The sequence below is a fragment of the Festucalex cinctus genome, chromosome 6, assembly GCF_051991245.1.
Source record: "Festucalex cinctus isolate MCC-2025b chromosome 6, RoL_Fcin_1.0, whole genome shotgun sequence".
NCBI lineage: Eukaryota > Metazoa > Chordata > Actinopteri > Syngnathiformes > Syngnathidae > Festucalex > Festucalex cinctus.
In genome coordinates this window covers 28722512-28741970 of record NC_135416.1, presented here as the reverse complement: position 1 = coordinate 28741970, position 19459 = coordinate 28722512, and the positions used below count along the sequence as shown (strand labels likewise).

General features: G+C 39.7%; 1 protein-coding gene across 7 annotated transcripts in view; it reads left to right on the top strand.

Moving 5' to 3' along the window:
- The window catches only part of galnt7 (UDP-N-acetyl-alpha-D-galactosamine: polypeptide N-acetylgalactosaminyltransferase 7), a 246524-nt gene that overhangs the window by 214572 nt on the left and 12493 nt on the right, over positions 1-19459 (top strand). For 4 of the 7 annotated variants that reach the window (XR_013284129.1, XR_013284130.1, XM_077525661.1 and 1 more), the window contains 2 exons: positions 14785-14913; positions 18141-18171. The exons of 1 other annotated variant lie outside the window; for it this stretch is intronic. Coding sequence is in view for 3 of the 6 variants with exons in the window: in XM_077525661.1 (XP_077381787.1) it covers positions 14785-14913; positions 18141-18171 (160 nt within the window). In the remaining 3 variants the exon portion in view is untranslated. Of the gene's footprint in view, positions 1-14784; positions 14914-18140; positions 18172-19459 lie in introns of those variants that run through there. 2 more of the 7 variants (XR_013284131.1, XM_077525659.1) reach the window with 2 other exon arrangements.

Below are 19459 nucleotides of genomic sequence, written 5' to 3'. Positions count from 1 at the left end.
AATATCAAATTTTTCGCCGGACCTGAGGAGTGTGCAAAGTTTGGTGAGTTTTCGTGAATATTTAGGTACCCAAAATCGCGATTGTTTGCGGAGAATAAAGAATAATAATAATAATAATAATAATAATAATAATAATAATAATAATAATAATAATAATAATAATTTTTACAAAAACAATAGGGACCTCGCAGCGGTCGCTGCTCGGGCCCTAATAATAATAATAATAATTTTTACAAAAACAATAGGGACCTCGCAGCGGTCGCTGCTCGGGCCCTAACTAGAGCTGCGAGCAGCTATAAAGGGCCCTCGCAGCCCGGGCCACGTTGGGGTACTTGCACGTTGGGGAACTTGCACATTGGGGTATTGGCACATTGGAAGCAGAATTTCTTTGAAAATGGCATGATAAACATGTGGACTTTTTTTTTTTTTTTTGCCAGGTGTGATGAGTGTGTCAAGCTCAATGGGTTTTGGTGATTGTTAAGATCTGCAAAAATCAGCGTCTTTTTTTTATTTTTAGGCAATGAGTTGCTCTGATTGGTATTTTTCGTAAAAGTATATATACACACATCATCGCTCGTACTCATTGCACAATGTTGCTTTTATTGTCCATAGAGGCGATAAAAAAATAAAATAAAACTAAATAAAAAATACGTATGTTTGGATCGGTCTGATACCAGTGAACATATTGAGTGGTGGAAAGTAAAAGAATATTCATAAATGACTTAGTTATCACACTTACAATGAGTTTACAATTTTTGCAAAAATACCGTAAGTGAGGCATTTTTTTTATGCCTCAAGGACTAGGTGGCGCTGTATTTATAACTGAATTTTGTCATAGAGATACCTTCAGGCCTTGACTCTAAATATACATTTCAAATATGGGATTTTTTGGAGCATGTACCTGGGAGTTATTAAGCATAGCCTTCATTCACGATATTGCTTTTAATGTCCATAGAGGCTATCAAAAATACATAAAACTAAATAACAAAAATATGTATGTTTGGTTAGGTCTGATGCCAGTGAATATTTTGAGTGGTGGAAGGTAAAAGAATATTCCTAAATGACTTAGTTATCACACTTAGAATGAGTTTACATTTTTTGTACAAAATACCGTAAGTGGGGTATTTTTTTTTCATGCCTCAAGGGCTAGGTGGCGCTGCATATATAACTGCATGTTGTCATAGAGATACCTTCAGGCCTTGACGATAAACATACATGTCAAGTTTGGGATTTTTTGGAGCATGTATCGGGGAGTTATTAAGCATATCCTTTTTCAGTGCGAAACACAAATTTTGATGCCCCGCCCTCATCATATAGTATTTCCAAAAGTAAAGATTTTTCCGTCTGTTGTTGGCTCAGGTCTTGGCATCGTCCAGGTCAAGTCATAAGTCAGTCGGATAAAACGTGTAGGAGAAGTGGGCAAAAGTATGCCCTCTGAAAATGTGCAAAAATCGTAAAAAATGGGACATTCAAAAATTCGTAGCTCACTTCCTGTTCATTTTAGCATATGGGTCCAAGAGACCTTTTTGTAGGTCTTTGGCTCCCTCATACACGTAAAAATTTTCGTAGATCTTGCTTAAACGTACAATCGGGGCTGCTTCGTTAAAAAATTCTAGGGGGCGCTTGAGTCATTTTTGTAAAAATAGGACAATACATGATAAAATATTGCTCATTTTGCCAGGCCAGATGTGTGTGCCAAGTTTCATGAGTTTCTGCGCATGTTTAGACCATCAAAACTGGCGTTGTTTTCTTGGCGAACAGTGCTTAGCCACGCCCACAGTGATTCGCGAAAACTCACAAACTTCGTGTTGTGACATCATGAAGGCCGAAACCCTCATCTGAGCAAATATGAGGTTGGTCCAGTTAACGTGTTTGGAGAAAAATGTACAAGACAATTCGTAAGAAAAAAAATTGCCACTAGGTGGCGCTATCAGTAAGATGAAATATAAGTACGTAGATGTATTTAGGGCTGGACTCTCATCAAATGTGTGAAATTTTGAGAAGATAGGATCATCTCGGTCAAGTTCATGCAGCTGTTATTGTCACGAAAAATCTTCAGACTTTGCGGCACCGTAGCGGCCACGCCCTTTGGCGAAAAGTTACAATATTCGGTGTGGGGCATGATCAACATCTTAAGGATTTTCTGACCAACTTTCAACTGGATCCCTTCAACGAGCTCAGCGCAGTAGCTAAAAACGTAAAGTATGACATTTATTGTAACCACTAGGTGGTGCTATATGTATAACTGAATTTTATCATATAGATGTTTTCAGGCCGTGACTATTACGTTGCCTGAGAAGTTAGAGATTTTTTGGAGCTTGAACATGGGAGTTATTAAGCATTTGCTCTTTCTGGACAAATGAAATTTTAAAGACAATATTTGATGCCCCGCCCCCGTCATATAGTATTTCTAAAAGGCAAGACTTTTTGCCCAGTTGTTCTCTCAGGTCTTGAGATGATAAATGCCAAGTTTGATGTGAATTGGATGAAAAATGTTTGCAGAGGGGGAAAAAGCATGACCACAGTGAATGTGCCAAAATAGGCCAAAATTGGACATAAAAAAATTCATAGCTCATTTCCTGTACATTTTAGCTCCATGGTCCCAATAGACTTTTTTGTGCGTCTCGGGGTGCTACACGTGCCTGCCAATTTTCGTTGCTCTAGCTCAAACGTGCCAGGCTTGATTTTTATTTTTCTACGCTAGGGGGCGCTATAGAGTCGCGTTGTTATGACGACTTCATAATATAAAATTTTTCGCCGGGCCTGAGGAGTGTGCAAAGTTTGGTGAGTTTTCGTGAATGTTTAGGTCCTCAAAAATGCGATCGTTTACGGAGAATAATAATAATAATAATAATAATAATAATAATAATAATAATAATAATTCGAACGAAAAACAATAGGGACCTCGCAGCGGTCGCTGCTCGGGCCCTAATAACTAGAGCTGCGAGCATCTATAAAGGGCCCTCGCAACCCGGGCCACATTGGGGTACTTGCACATCGGGGTACTGACATGTTGGGGTACTGTTTCATAGGAAACCGTCTAAATTGTAAATGTTTTTGCAATGCTTTGTGCTTGCAAAGTTTCATGGAAAGGCCAAAAATGATGCACAATTAACAAAATAAAATCAAAATGGTTTGGCACATGGCTATAGAATAATTTTTGTAGGTATTAGACTGATAGGTGTGCCTCCAAATATTCACACATCTAGCTGAATCATATAATCGGAAATACTTCATAAAAAATGTCTAGAGGGCGCTATTGAGCCATTTATTACAAATTGCACAACAAATCTCTAAAATATTCATGTTCTTGAGAGGTCTGATCTGTGCGCAAAGTTTTGAGTTTTCACTCATGTTTAGACTTTCAAAAAAAAAAAGCATTTTTCTTTGCAAACAATGCATCACTAGAGCAAAGGCGTGACAAACTATTTCAATAACTTTTCATCTTAAATATCTTCAGATGAAACACGCCAAAGAATGAAGACAATCTGATAAGTTTTGTAGAAAATATGAGGCCTATAAAAGGCCCCCAAAAATGGCTACAAATAGCAAAGTAAATCAAAATGGCAGACTTCCTGTTTGGTTTAGCATATGGCTTTAGAAACTTTTTTTTGTCAGTCTTAGGCTGATAGGTATCCCAATTTTTACAAATCTAGCTGAATCATACATTTCCAAAAGCTTCATAAAAATGTCTATAGGGTGCTATTGAGCCATTTATTGCAAATTGCACAAGAAATCTCTAAAATATTCATGTTTATGACAAGTCTGATGTGTGTGTAAAGTTTCATGAGTTTTCGCCCGTTTAGACAAAAAAAAAGAAGCAGCATTTTACTTGGCAAATAATGCATCGCTATGGGAACGGCTTGCGACAAAATAAAAAAACTTTCGATAACTTTGCATCTTAAACATCTTAAGATGAAACACACCAAGTTGGAAGACAGTCGGATAAATTTCGTAGGAGTTCGTTAAAATGTGACCCCTAAAAAAGGCGTAAATCAAAATGCCGGACTTCCTGTTTGGTTTAGCATATGGTTCTAAGAGACTTTTTTGTACATCGTGGGCTCTTATGTATGCCTCCAAATTATCATAGCGCTAGAAACGTACAACCGGGAATGCTTCGTTAAAGAGGAGTTTTTTAGCTCAAAATGTGATGCCCGGCCCCAAGGGACTTCCTGTTGGGTTTAGCACATGGCACCAAGAGACTTTTTTGTACATCGTGGGCTGTTATATTTGTCTCCAAATTTTCGTAGCTCTAGCTGCTTCGTACAACTGGGAATGCTTCATTAAGAAGGAATTTTTTCCTTTGCAAACTGTGCATGCCACGGCAACAGTGTGCGACGAAATAAAAAGCTTTCAATAACTTTTCATCTTCAACATCTTAAGATGAATCACACCAAGTTTGGAGATGATCGGATAAACTCTGTAGGAGGAGTTCGTTAAAATAAGACCCCTATGAAATGGCCCAAAAAATGGCAACACGTTCCAAAGTTAATCAAAATGGCGGACTTCCTGTTCGGTTTAGCATATGGTTCAAAGAGAGTACCTTGAGGGCTGTTACATATGTCTTCAAATTTTGGTAACTCGAGGTGAAATGTACAGCCGGGAATGCTTCATTAAGTTAGAATTTAGAAACACAAAATTTGATGCCTCGCCTCTGGCGGACTTCCTGTTAGGTTTAGCATATGGCACCAACAGGCTTTTTTGTAGATCATAGTCTGTTACATATGTGTACCAATTTTCATAGCTCTAGGTTAAACGTACCACCGGCAATGCTTCGTTAAGTAAGAATTTTGAAACTGTAAATTTGATGCCCCGCCACCGTCATATAGTATGTCAGAAACTTTAGATTTTTTACCATGGTGTTGTCCCAGGTCTTGAGATGGTACATCCCAAGTTTGAAGTCAATCGGATTAACCGTGTAGGAGAAGCGGACAAAAGTATGACCCCTGTAAATGTGCAAAAATTGGCCAAAATTGGACATTTAAATACTCATATCTCACTTCCTGTCTATTTTAGGGTACACAGATCAAAGAGGTTTTTGTTCATCTGGATATGCTACTGGTGCCACACAATTTTCATAGCCGTAGGACAATCGTAGCGGGACAGGGATCCGTATAAGCTATGTAGGTGGCGCTACAGAGCCATTTTTCTGTTATCATGTATGGCGACTTTGAAATATCAAATTTTTCGCCAGGCCCGATCTGCGTGTAAAGTTTGGTGAGTTTTCGTTCACGTTTAGTGTCTCAAAAATGTGATTGTTTGCGGAAAAGAATAATAACAAATAAAAAGAATAATAATAATAACTAGAGCTGCGAGCAGCTATAAAGGGCCCTCGCAACCCGGGCCACGTTGGGGTATTTGCACGTCGGGGTACTGGCATGTTGGGGTACTGTCAAATAGGAAACCATCTAAATTGTAAACGTTTTTGCCATGCTTTGTGTTTTTAAAGTTTCATGGAAAGGCCAAAAACGATGCACAATTAACAAAATAAAATCAAAATGGATTGGCACATGGCTATATAGAATACTTTTTGAATATATTCGGCATGCCTGCCAATATTCACACATCTAGCTGAATCATATAATCGGAAAGACTTCACAAAAATGTCTAGAGGGCGCTATTGAGCCATTTATTACAAATTGCACAACAAATCTCTAAATAAAATATTCATGTTCCAGACAGGTCTGGTGTGTGTGCAAAGTTTTGTGAGTTTTCACCCATATTTAGACTCTCAAAAAAGCATTTTTCTTCACAAACAATGCATGGCTACAGCAAAGGCGTGTGACAAAATAAAAAAAATCAATAACTTTTCATCTTAAATATCTTAAGATGAAACACGGCAAAGAATGAAGACGATCTGATAAGTTCTGTTGAAAATATGACCCCTATAAAAGGCCCCAAAAAATGGCTACAAATACCAAAGTAAATCAAAATGGCAGACTTCCTTTTTGATTCAGCATATGGCTTTAGAAACCTTTTTGTAAGTCTGAGGCTGATAGGTATCCCAATTTTTACAAATCTAGCTGAATCATAAAACACAAAACATTTGCAAAAGCTTCATAAAAATGTCTAGAGGGCGCTATTGAACCATTTATTGCAAATTGAATAAGAAATCTCTAAAATATTCATGCTGATGATTTGTGTGTAAAGTTTCATGAGTTTTTGCACATGTTTAGACGGGAAAAAAAAGCAGCATTTTACTTGGCAAACAATGCATCGCCATGACAACGCCGTGCGACAAAATAAATAACTTTCGATAACTTTGCATCTTAAACATCTTAAGATGAAGCACACCAAGTTTAAAGACTGTCGGATAAATTTTGTAGGAGGAGTTCGTTAAAATATGACCCCTAAAAAAGGCCACGAAAATGGCTACAAATCCCAACGTAAATCAAAATGGTGGACTTCCTGATTGGTTTAGCATATGGCTCCAAGAGACTTTTTTGTACATCCTGAGCTCTTATGTTTGCCTGCAAATTATCATAGCTTTAGGTGAAACGTACAACCGGGAATGCTTTGTCTGTTTAATCAAAACGCAAAATATGGTGTGCAATTCCAATGCATTGCTATGGCAACAGCGTGTGACAAAATAAAAAACTTTCGATTACTTTGCATCTTAAACATCTTAAGATGAAACAAACCAAGTTTGAAGACAGTCGGATAAATTTTGTAGGAGGGGTTCGTTAAAATATGACCCCTGAAAAAGGCCACAAAAAATGGCAACAAATCCCATCATAAATCAAAATGGCGGACTTCCTGTTTGGTTTAGCACATGGTTCCAAGAGACTTTTTTGTACATCGTGGGCTCTTATGTATGCCTCTAAATTATCATAGCGCTAGGTGAAACGTACAACCGGGAATGCTTTGTTAAAGAGGAGTTTTTTAGCTCAAAATGTGATGCCCAGCCCCTACGGGACTTCCTGTTGGGTTTAGCACATGGCACCAAGAGACTTTTTTTGTACATCGTGGGCTGTTACATTTGTCTCCAAATTTTCGTAGCTCTAGCTGCTTCGTACAACTGGGAATGCTTCATTAAGAAGGAATTTTTTCCTTTGCAAACTGTGCATGCCACGGCAACAGCGTGCGACGAAATAAAAAGCTTTCAATAACTTTTCATCTTCAACATCTTAAGATGAATCACACCAAGTTTGAAGATGATCGGATAAACACTGTAGGAGGAGTTCGTTAAAATAAGACCCCAATGAAATGGCCAAAAAAATGGCAACACGTTCCAAAATAAATCAAAATGGTGGACTTCCTGTTAGGTTTAGCATATGGTTCAAAAAGAGTTTTTTGTAGGTCATAGCCTGTTACATATGTGTACCAATTTTCGTAGCTCTAGATTAAACGTACAACCGGCAATGCTTCGTGAAGTAAGAATTTTTAAACTCTAAATTTGATGCGCCGCCGCCGTCATATAGTATATCAAAAACTTTTCATTTTTCACAATGATGTTGTCCCAGGTGTTGAGATGGTACATCCCAAGTTTGAAGTCAATCGGGTTAACCGTGTAGGAGAAGCGGGCAAAAGTATGACCCCTGTAAATGTGCAAAAATTGGCAAAAATTGGACATTTAAATACTCATACCTCACTTTCTGTCTATTTTAGGGTACACACTTCAAAGAGGTTTTTGTTCATTGGGATGTGCTACAGGTGCCACACAATTTTCATAGCCGTCGGACAATCGTAGCGGGACAGGGATCCGTTTAACCTATGTAGGGGGCGCTAAGGAGCCATTTTTCTGTTATCATGTATGGCGACTTTAAAATATCAAATTTTTCAACAGGCCTGATGTGCGTGTAAAGTTTGGTGAGTTTTCGTTCACGTTTAGTGTCTCAAAAATGCGATTGTTTGCGGAGAAGAAAAAGAAGAATAATAAGAAGAATTCCTACAAAAACAATAGGGCCTCGCAGCGGCACCGCCGCCGCCGCTGCTCGGGCCCTAATAAGAATTCCTTCAGGAACAATAGGGAACTCGCAGCGGTCGCTGCTCGGGCCCTAATAAGAATTCCTTGAAAAACAATAGGGCCTCGCAGCGGCACCGCCACCGCCGCTGCTCGGGCCCTAATAATTTTTACAAAAACAATAGGGACCTTGCAGCGGTCGCTGTTCGGGCCCTAATAATTCTTACAAAAACAAGAGGGACCTCGCAGCGGTCGCTGCTCGGGCCCTAATAATAATAATAATAATAATAATAACTAGAGCTGCGAGCAGCTATAAAGGGCCCTCGCAACCTGGGCCACGTTGGGGTACTTGCACGTCGGGGTACTGGCACGTTGGGGTACTGTCAAATCGGACAAGGACCATCTAAAATGTTTTTGACAAGCTTTGTGAGTGCAAAAGGCCAAAGATGGTGTGCAATTCCCAAAATAAATTCAAAATGGCGGACTTCCTTTTAGGTTTAGCATACGGCTACAGAATACTTTTTGTAGGTCTTAAGCTAATAGGTATGCCTCCCAGTTTTCACAAATCTAGGTCAAGTCATCTTTAGTTGTGTATCGCTTGAATCATACAATTGGAAATGCTCCATAAAAATGCATAGAGGGCGCTATTGAGCACAACGTTGGGTTACTTGCACGTCAGGGTACTGGCACGTTGGGGTACTGTTACATGGAACAAGGACCATTTAAAATGTTAGTTTTTTCCATGCCTTGTCTGTGCAAAGTTTAAAGGGACACTTTACTTATTGATCCATTTTTAGCAGCAAAAAGTTGCTACTTTTTCAATAATTAATTTGGTGACGTGATTATTTTTTTATGTACATTTAATAACTTTTAAACCATTGTTAAAATGAATCGAACGCCGGCATGTTTGTTACACGTGACTAAATAACCCGGATGTTTACGTCACTAGTGTGTAAACGCTACACTATGGAAGCACTCTGCAACGCAGCCGTGCATCTAGCGTCAAACCCGGAAGGATTAAACCTTATCGCTTCGAGCCAACACGACAAAATAACACTACCGAAGGAAAGTCTGCCTTGGATGTGAAAGTTGTGGCGCCAGATGGTCTTTTCGGGCACAAAATAAACTTTGACGAACGAGTGAATCAGGCGGGGGGTGAGTGGTGCTCGTGCGGGAGCTGCAGGAATGGACAATCCGCTAATGAATGTGTGCTGTCTGGAAATGAAAGAACTCGAGGATCGGTTCCTTGCGGACAATCTCAACTGCATCCTGGAACATCAGACATTCAACATGGCAATACTAAATAGACATTCTCAGGATAGCTTTGGTTGCGATGAAAGATGTGAAGAAGAAAAGTCTTGGAGGAGCAAATATCCAACAGGTAAAGTGACACACAGTACGAGCAATGCAAAACGTGTGGAACTGACGAAATATTTCAGGAAAAAGAAAAAATAGTAAAATTAAATGTATCGTCGTTACAGCACCCAACCTCCCCTAGCTGTTTTTTTTTTCTTTTTTGCGTAGCGTCCCACTGCGGTCAGGCCAGCCGCCACTCGAAAAGACGAAGTCAAGCCAGCCGCCCCAACGATTGTTAATACTGTGCATTACGGTAACGTGCCGACGTGCCCCTGCGTTGGCCACCTTCAAATGAATTATGAAATAAAACAGTCCGTGCAGTATAATAACCAATGCCCCCCCACCCCCGAAACATGCCTACCTTTCGCTTTAAATTTGCTTCGCTTCTCCGAGATCTTTCAGTGGCCGTAGTAAGACCTCGATTTGTGCCGGCTGTTGTGAGAGTGAAGGCTCCGTGTTGCTAGCAGTTGCGGCTCCTCCATCGGCTTGATTATTTCCCACGTCTGGTTCTTTAAAGATACTCGGTACTGCGTTGGGCTTTAGTATTAGGCGTGTGGCGTACCCCATCTCAAATTGTAACATATATTCGAAGTCCTCATGCCTGAAATGTTCGCTGCGCGCACGCCTGCTTGTCCTTCGGGAGGTTGACAGCACTTAGCAAACAAACCATTGTCTACTCAAGTAGCTTTTTTTTTTTTTTTTTTTTTTTTGGGGGGGGGGGGGGGGGGGGTCTCGCGGGTTTTTCCTTGCCGACGCCTTGCAAAATTTTGCAATGCAGTAAGGCATAACTGACGTTTGTGTCTTCCTCGTTGTTATGTCTGCGTGAACTACTGTTCCCCAAGCGAGTATACACACTAGTGACGTCACCACTTGGGGGCGTTGCAACACGGAAGTACTTCTATGTTGAAAAAAGTTAAATAAATCAATATAGGAGTGTATTCTTCAGCTCTTATGCATGTTTCGTAGCTATACTAACTATTTACTGCCAATCAAGCCATACATGTAAAATTAAAGGAGCCTTCCTTTAATGAAAGAGGCCAAAAATGATGTATAATTCCCAAAATAAAATCAAAATAGCGGACTTCCTCTTTGGTTTGGCAAATGGCTACATAATACTTTTTTGTAGGTATTAGGCTGATAGGGGTCTGTCCTAATTTTCACAAATCTAGCAGAATCATACAATCGGAAATACTTCATAAAAATGTCTAGAGGGCGCTATTTATTGCAAATTGCACAATAAATCTCTAAAAATTCATGTTCATGACAAGTCTGATGTGTTTGCAAAGTTTCATGAGTTTTCACACATGTATAGATAAAAAAACAAAGCAGCACTTTACTTGGCAAACAATGCATCGCTATAGCAGCAGCGTGCGACAAAATAAAAAACTTTCGATAACTTTGCATCTTAAACATCTTAAGATGAAACACACCAAGTTTGAAGACGGTCGGATGAACTTTGTACGAGGAGTTCGTTAAAATATGACCCCTGAAAAAGGCCACAAAAAATGGCAACAAATCCCATCGTAAATCAAAATGGCAGACTTCCTGTTTGGTTTAGCACATGGTTCCAAGAGACTTTTTTGTACATCGTGGGCTCTTATGTATGCCTGCAAATTATCATTTCGCTAGGTGAAACGTACAACCGGGAATGCTTCGTTAAAGAGGAGTTTTCTAGCTCAAAATGTGATGCCCGGCCCCTGGGGGACTTCCTGTTGGATTTAGCACATGGCACCAAGAGACTTTTTTTGTACATTGTGGGCTGTTACATATGTCTACAAATTTTTGTAGCTCTAGCTACTTCGTACAACTGGGAATGCTTCATTAAGAAGGATTTTTTTCCTTTGCAAAAAGTGCATGCCACGACAACAGCGTGCGACGAAATAAAGAGCTTTCAATAACTTTTCATCCTCAACATCTTAAGATGAGTCACACCAAGTTTGAAGATGATCGGATAAACTCTGTAGGAGGAGTTCGTTCAAATATGACCCCTATGAAATGGCCCAAAAAATGGCAACACATTCCAAAGTAAATCAAAATGGCGGACGTCCTGTTAGGTTTAGTATATGGTTCAAAAAGAGTTTTTTGTACCTCGAGGGCTGTTATATACCTCTACAAATTTTGGTAACTCTAGGTGAAACGTACAGCCGGGTATGCTTTGTTAAAGAGGAGTTTTTTAGCTCAAAATGTGATGCCCGGCCCCTGGGGGACTTCCTGTTGGGTTTAGCACAGGGCACCAAGAGACTTTTTTGTACATCTTGGGCTGTTACATATGTCTACAAATTTTCGTAGCTCTCGCTGCTTCGTACAAATGGGAATGCTTCTTTAAGGATATTATTTTTCCTTTGCAAACAGTGCATGCCATGACAACAGCGTGCGACGAAATACAAAGCTTTCAATAACTTTTCATCTTCAACATCTTAAGATGAATCACACCAAGTTTGAAGATGATCGGATAAACACTGTAGGAGGAGTTCGTTAAAATAAGACCCCAATGAAATGGCCAAAAAAATGGCAACACGTTCCAAAATAAATCAAAATGGCGGACTTCCTGTGAGGTTTAGCATATGGTTCAAAAAGAGTTTTTTGTAGGTCATAGCCTGTTACATATGTGTACCAATTTTCGTAGCTCTAGATTAAACGTACAACCGGCAATGCTTCGTGAAGTAAGAATTTTTAAACTCTAAATTTCATGCGTCGCCGCCGTCATATAGTATATCAAAAACTTTAGATTTTTTATAATGATGTTGTCCCAGGTGTTGAGATGGTCCATCCCAAGTTTGAAGTCAATCGGGTTAACCGTGTAGTAGAAGCGGGCAAAAGTATGACCCCTGTAAATGTGCAAAACTGGGCCAAAATTGGACATTCAGATGATCATACCTCACTTTCTGTCTATTTTAGGGTACACACATCAAAGAGGTTTTTGTTCATCTGGATGTACTACGGGTGCCACACAATTTTCGTCGCCATAGGACAATCGTAGCGGGACAGGGATCCGTTTAACCTATGTAGGTGGCGCTATGGAGCCATTTTTCTGTTATCATGTATGGCGACTTTAAAATATCAAATTTTTCGCCAGGCCTGATGTGCGTGTAAAGTTTGGTGAGTTTTCGGTCACGTTTAGTGTCTCAAAAATGCGATTGTTTGCGGAGAAGAATAATAAGAATAAGAATAATAATAATAAGAAGAATTCCTACAAAAACAATAGGGCCTCGCAGCGGCACCGCCGCCGCCGCTGCTCGGGCCCTAATAATAATAATTTTTCCAAAAACAATAGGGACCTCGCAGCGGTCGCTGCTCGGGCCCTAATAATAATTTTTACAAAAACAATAGGGACCTCGCAGCAGTCGCTGCTCGGGCCCTAATAATTCTTACAAAAACAAGAGGGACCTCGCAGCGGTCGCTGCTCGGGCCCTAATAATAATAATAATTTTTACAAAAACAATAGGGACCTCGCAGCGGTCGCTGCTCGGGCCCTAATAATAATAATAATAATAATAATAATTTTTACAAAAACAATAGGGACCTCGCAGCGGTCGCTGCTCGGGCCCTAATAATAATAATTTTTACAAAAACAATAGGGACCTCGCAGCGGTCGCTGCTCGGGCCCTAATAATAATAATTTTTACAAAAACAATAGGGACCTCGCAGCGGTCGCTGCTCGGGCCCTAATTTTTACAAAAACAATAGGGACCTCGCAGCGGTCGCTGCTCGGGCCCTAATAATAATAATCCGATCGAAAAACAATAGGGACCTCGCAGTGGTAGCTGCTCGGGCACTAATAATAATGGGGTAAGTGAAACAGCCCATCCTGAGGCTGACAAAGAAGAACAAAACCATCAAAGAGAGAGCAGAAATGTTAAGAGTGGCCAAATCATGTATGTTTGGTACATTGTGAGGAAAAACAAAGTGCACTGGCGAGCTTGTGAACTCAAAAAGGCCTGGACATCCATGGTAGACAACAGTGGTGGTTGATCACAGAATCCTTTCCATGGTGAAATAAAACCCTTCACAACAGCCACTCAATTGACGAACACCCCCAAAAAGTAGGTGTATCAATATGCAAGTCTACCATAAAGAGAAGACATGATGAGAGTAAATACAAAGGATTCACCACGAGGTGCAAACCATTAATCAAGTCAGTCCATCTTTGGACAGATGAGACTTAATGATGAGAAGAAGAAAGTTTGGAGAAGAATTTTAACAGCTCATGATCCAAAGCACACCACATCTTCTGTAAACATTGTGGTGTTAGTGTGATGGCATGGGCATGTTTGGCTTTCAATGGCACTTGGTCACTTGTGGTTTTTGATGATAAAAGACAGAAGCAGCCAGATGAATTCTGAAGTGTATAGGGATTAGTGCTGTCAAAGTTAAAGCGTTAACTAATTAATTAATCACAAAAAATTATCGCATTAATCATGTATAAACGCAGATTAATCGCACTTTTGACTGCAAAGGATCCTTTAGCTTGACAGCGGATGGCTACGTTAAAGGTAGCACAGGTTGTGTTTGAACAATAAACATAACGTGCATTAAAGTGAAGCATTTAATAAATGTTTGCGCGTGACATTCAGAATATTTGTTCATGTCAAACTATTGGGGTCATTTTTTTTTTCCCACTTTAAATTATGCAAGTAGTTAACTGATTAGAAAAAGAGGAGGATGAGACGTCTTCTTAACATTAAATGCCGAAAAAATTAACACATAGGTGCATTTTAAATTTGGCGGGCAAAAAATGTTGATAAAAAGCCTTTTTAATAAAGCGATTAATCATGATTAATCAAAATTTTAAGATGTGATTAATGTGATTAAAAAAACACAAAAATGCTCTTTTAGTTTAAAGTTCACAATTTTGAAGTATTTCCAAACCGGTGAAGTTTTGGTGAAAAACTGCTGCAAGCTAGCGCCAGTTACAGGCAAGGAGGACTCACATAACGTCTTCCTCCTCTGCCATCGGTCGCTTGTACTCGTCTGCGTCATGAGTACTCAAGTACTTGAAAAAAGGCTGGTATCGGCCCGATACCGATACCTGGTATCGGTACTCGCCCATCCCTATTAATTATATTATAGCATGGCAAAACAAGCAAATTTAGTTGATTTTGAGGCTTCCAAACAAGGCCTTCTAGTTCTTTATGAATATAACATTAATTTGATTAATGCTAATCTCCAACCTACGTTATTTTTCCCATCATCCCTTTATATACCATGAATCATACCAACATCAAGTTGTGACACCCCTATAGTAACACCTTTTTTGAATGATGGCATGTTTTCACCTTTCATGCGACCTGACCTCACATAATCCATCATGTGACATGACAGTCTTCAAGTTTCATATTTAATAGCTCATATTTTATTTTAGTTCCATCCCACTTAAATTATAAATGATCTTGATGTGAAGCTGGGTGATATTGGCCAGTGGTACTGGCTGCAACCATATTTGTATTGGCACACAATTGTCAGTATAGAGATGGCTACAGGCTCCAAGAAAGTTCTTTTATCTGTGATTATATATGTCTGTGCAGCTGTTCCGTATCAATGAAGCCAACCAGCTGATGCAGTATGATCAGTGTCTAACCAAAGGAGGTGATAATTCAGCTGTGATCATCACACATTGTGACCAGCACCATTACACTGAATGGAGGTATTTCAAGGTAATACAAACACATCAATTACATTGTACTCTTAAAAGTACTGGGTCAAATTTTACCCAAATTGGGTTATTTGGGTATCCCAACATGTTCCTTAAGTTGGACCGACCCAGCCAGTAGTCATTTTAGATCAGTGGGGTTGGGTTATGGGCGTGACCCAGACGTGTTGGGTTACCATAATTAATCCCAAAATGGATCAAATGTGACTGTTGCTGGGTTAACTCTGACTTCGTCGCTGCATCAAATTTGACTTCATCGCTGGGTCAAATTTGACTTTGCTGCTGGGTCAAATTTGACTTTGCTGCTGGGTCAAATTTGACTTTGCTTTGGGGTCAAATTTGACTTTGCTGTATGGTGAATCTAAAAATTATTGAATTCATTGTTAAAGGGATACTTGACTCATCAAGCCATTTTCAACCGTAAGAAGATATTTTGTCTATAATTAATAAAGATCCTTCTTTATTAATGACTAATATTTTGTGCAAGGTCGTTCCAAAGGGACGGACCGGCAACTGCAAAGCCTCAATCCCCTCTAAGACTGTGCTTTGTCCTCAGTACTTACAATTGTGGTCTGCTGACCTGAGGTGTGTATGGGTGCATGAGCTCAGCGAAGTAAGGTGGGGCAAGACCATTTAGAGATTTAAAAACAAATAAAAAATCTTAAAATGGACTCTAAATTTTACGGGCAGCCATTGAAGGATATGGGTTACGTGCCCCCTCTTACGGGCACCAGTTAGGAGACGAGCAGCAGCATTTTGTACAAGCTGGAAACACTTGAGGGAGGACTGGCTGATTCCAAGGTGAAGTGCATTACAGTAATCCAGCCGAGATATAACAAAGGCATGGATTACCGTTTCTAAGTGCTGCTGAGAAATAAGATTCTTTACCTTAGCTAGCTAGCTTCCTAAGGTGAAAAAAGCTGGATTTGACAACAGCAGCAATTTTCCGGTCTAGTTTAAAATCACTGTCCATCTTAACACCCAAGTTTGAGACTGTTGGCTTCTAAATCATACCAGTCAAGAAAAGTATTTTTGTTTAGGAAGTTTGTAGTGGTTTCACAAAAACTGAGACCATCAACATAAGAGCTTGTTGCCCAAAAAATCCCCATTCCCTCAGTGTTGTTGCTTCCCTCTGACCATTCAGAAACTCAGAACGTTGTTCAAATGTGCCTTTCATGGTTTTGGTTTTTGTGAAACAACCCCCGAATGTATTTATTTTCATTTTTTTTGTTCAACTCGGTCAAGTGTCTGCAATCTGCGGCTCTGGAGCCACATGTGACTCTTTATTCCCTGTTCCCTGTGGCTCTATCCCAAAAAAAAAGAAAAGTAGAAATTGGTTTTTTTTAGGTATTTTTATTTTTTAGATAAAAAAAAAAAAAAATGTCCATGAAATTGCCAAAAATGTCAGATAATTGTATAAACAAGGCACAAAAGGAAATCTTCAAAAACTATGTAATGTCCAAAAACTAAAGACATCCCTGAAATTACCATAAAATGTTCACAAAATTACCCAAAAAGGCAGAAAATTGATTTTAGAAAATGCTAGAAAAGAGTAACCATAAACATGTCCAAAAACAAAAGAAATTGATGGTGCGCAATTCCCAAAATAAAATCAAAATGGCGGACTTCCTTTTAGGTTTAGCATACAGCTACAGAATACTTTTTGTAGGTCTTAGGCTGATAGGTATGCCTACCAATTTTTTACAAATCTAGGTGAATCATACAATCGGAAATGCTCCATAAAAATGTATAGAGGGCGCTATTGAGCACCACGTGGGGTACGTGCACGTCGGGGCACTGTTACATTGGACAAGAACGGTCTAAAATGTAAATGTTTCATGAAAAAGGCCAAAAATGATGCATAATTCCCAAAATAATATCAAAAAAGCAGACTTACTGTTAGGTTTAGCATATGGCTACACAATACTTTTTTGTAGGTCTTGGGCTGATAGGTATCTGACCCAATTTTCACAAATCTAGCATAATCATACAATCGGAAAAGCTTCATAAAAATGTCTGGAGGGCGCTATTAAGCCATTTATTGCAAATTGCAAAACAAATCACTAAAATGTTCATGTCAGGTCTGGTGTATGTGCAAATTTTCGTTAGTGTTTCATACATGTTGAGACTCAAACAAAGCAGCATTTATCTTGGCAAACAATGCATCGCTACGGCAACTGTGTGCGGCAAAATGAAAAAGCATTAGATAACTTTTCATCTTAAACATCTTAAGATGAAACACGGCAAGTTTGAAGATGATCAGAAAACTTTTGTAGGAGGAGTTTGTTAAAATATGACCCCTAAAAAGCTTGTTGCGAAAATGGGTCGTCGTTTTGACGAATTATTGATTTGCATGGTACTGAGGTAAGTTGTAATTACCTCAGTCACCTCTAGGGGCACCACGTTGGCTTAAAATATGACCCCTACAAGAAGGCCACAAAAAATGGCTCCAAATCCAAACGTAAATCAAAATGGCGGCTTCCTGTCTGGTTGAGCATGTGGCTCCAATAATAATAACAATAATAATAATAATAATAATAATTCGAACGATAAACTATAGGGACCTCGCAGCGGTCGCTGCTCGGGCCCTAATAAGAAAAATAATTCTTTCAAAAACAATAGGGCCTTGTAGCAGCACCGCCGCCGCTGCTGCTCAGGCCCTAAAGCGGTCGCTGCTTGGGCCCTAATAATAATAAAAAGAAGACTTCCTACAGAAACAAGAGGGCCTCGCAGCGGCACCGCTGCCACCGCTGCTCAGGCCCTAATAATAAATTCCTTCAGGAACTATAGGGACCTCGCAGCGGTTGCTTCTCGGGCCCTAATAATAATAAGAATTCCTTCAGAAACACAAGGGCCTCGCAGCGTCACCTTTGCCGCTGCTGCTCGGTCCCTAAAAAAGGAATAGGAAAGGCACAAGAAAATGAATGTGTAGTTATTGGATGTTGCTGTCATATTGTTGTTGTGGTGCAGCTCTAATTAGCTCTTGGGCCCTCAGTACATTAGAGTAACGCTATTTCCTTCATCACGATCTTCAAATGTGTTGTGTCTCCAGACATATTGTTTGGTTATTTATTTGACAGAAATGTTACAGACCCCTGAACTAGGTTGAAGATTTGATTAAAGACAGAAAATATTTGAAGCGATCATGTTTTTTAATAGCTACGTCATAGCATGTTGACAGAAAATGCCAATGTGTTTTTCTCAGTCTTTTTTTTTCCACTGTGCTTTCAGAATCTCCATCGCTTCACTCATGTACCAACAGGTAAATATCTGCTAATGATATGTACTTGGCTTCTTTGGGAGGAATTTAATGAAGCAACAAAATTTCTCATCTAATGTGACACCCTGCATCACCTGCATGTGATAAGTTGGTATAAAAGGGGGAGTCAATTCAAATGCTGTCGAAAGCAACAGCTCTCTCTGACCCCGTGTCTCGAATTTGATTTACAAGAAACCAGTACGCTCGAGGAAAAACAACTAATCAGAGACAGAAGGTGTGAAACATGCACTTGCCAGCACACTCATAGCAAAAATAACAAACCCATAACAATTAGTTTCATAATCGGGGGTGCACATAAAAGTTTGGGCGTGGTTCTCAAATGAGCACCAAAGGTTGTTGTTTGGTGCTCATTTTTCTTTTTTTTGTCTTTCTTAACCGATCCACCACCCTCATTGATTCACATATGTCTTACACCATATCTGGAAAAGTAAGGTCAGTGGGCCATTTCTGGACCGTCAACAGTCTCTGCAAACTAGTTAAATAAAAACAGCTACATTCACACCAAAAGCGAGGGAGGCATTTCAGGTGGCGCGATTGCATTGTAGTCAAATGTACTTTGCACGGAACGGCGCAAAAGGGTGTGGGGGGGCGTTTTAGGAGCGGTGGGACGTGGTGCGGTGAGGCGAAAATACGCGTATTCATGTCGAAAAGCCACACTTTCGCATGTTCACCAATAATGAAAATTGGAATTTTTTTTGCGTTTCGTCTCACGGTAGCCAATCGGCTTTGAGTAGGGGCTACGTCACAAACTCACCCAGAGCGCAACAACACGGTTAGCCGGGCCGAATAGTGAGCAAGGAAGTAGCATACTGAGTGCTTTGAGGGAGGAGGGGGATTTAGCCTGGTAGTCCTAAGAACGGCAACAATTGGTCTGTGTCAGCACACTTTAAAAATAGATTTAAAAAATATGGATATGGATACTGTAGATGTATTGTTTTAGTTTTTTTGTTTTTTTTGTTTTTTTGGGGGGGGGATGCTAATTCAGTGATTTAATGTAATATCGTCACCTACTTAAAATAATTGGCCAAGTCATTTTTTTGGATTATTTTTTTTTTTTGCCTAATTTATCCATCCCCGCATGATGACTTAAAAAGACAAAATAAATTACAAATAAAATAAAATAACGAGAAAACATCCTTCCATCCATTTTCTTGACTGCTTATTCCTCACAAGGGTCGCGGGGGGTGCTGGAGCCTATCTCAGCTGGCTTTGGGCAGCGGGCAGGATACACCCTTGACTGGTTGCCAGGCAATCGCAGGGCACACAAAGA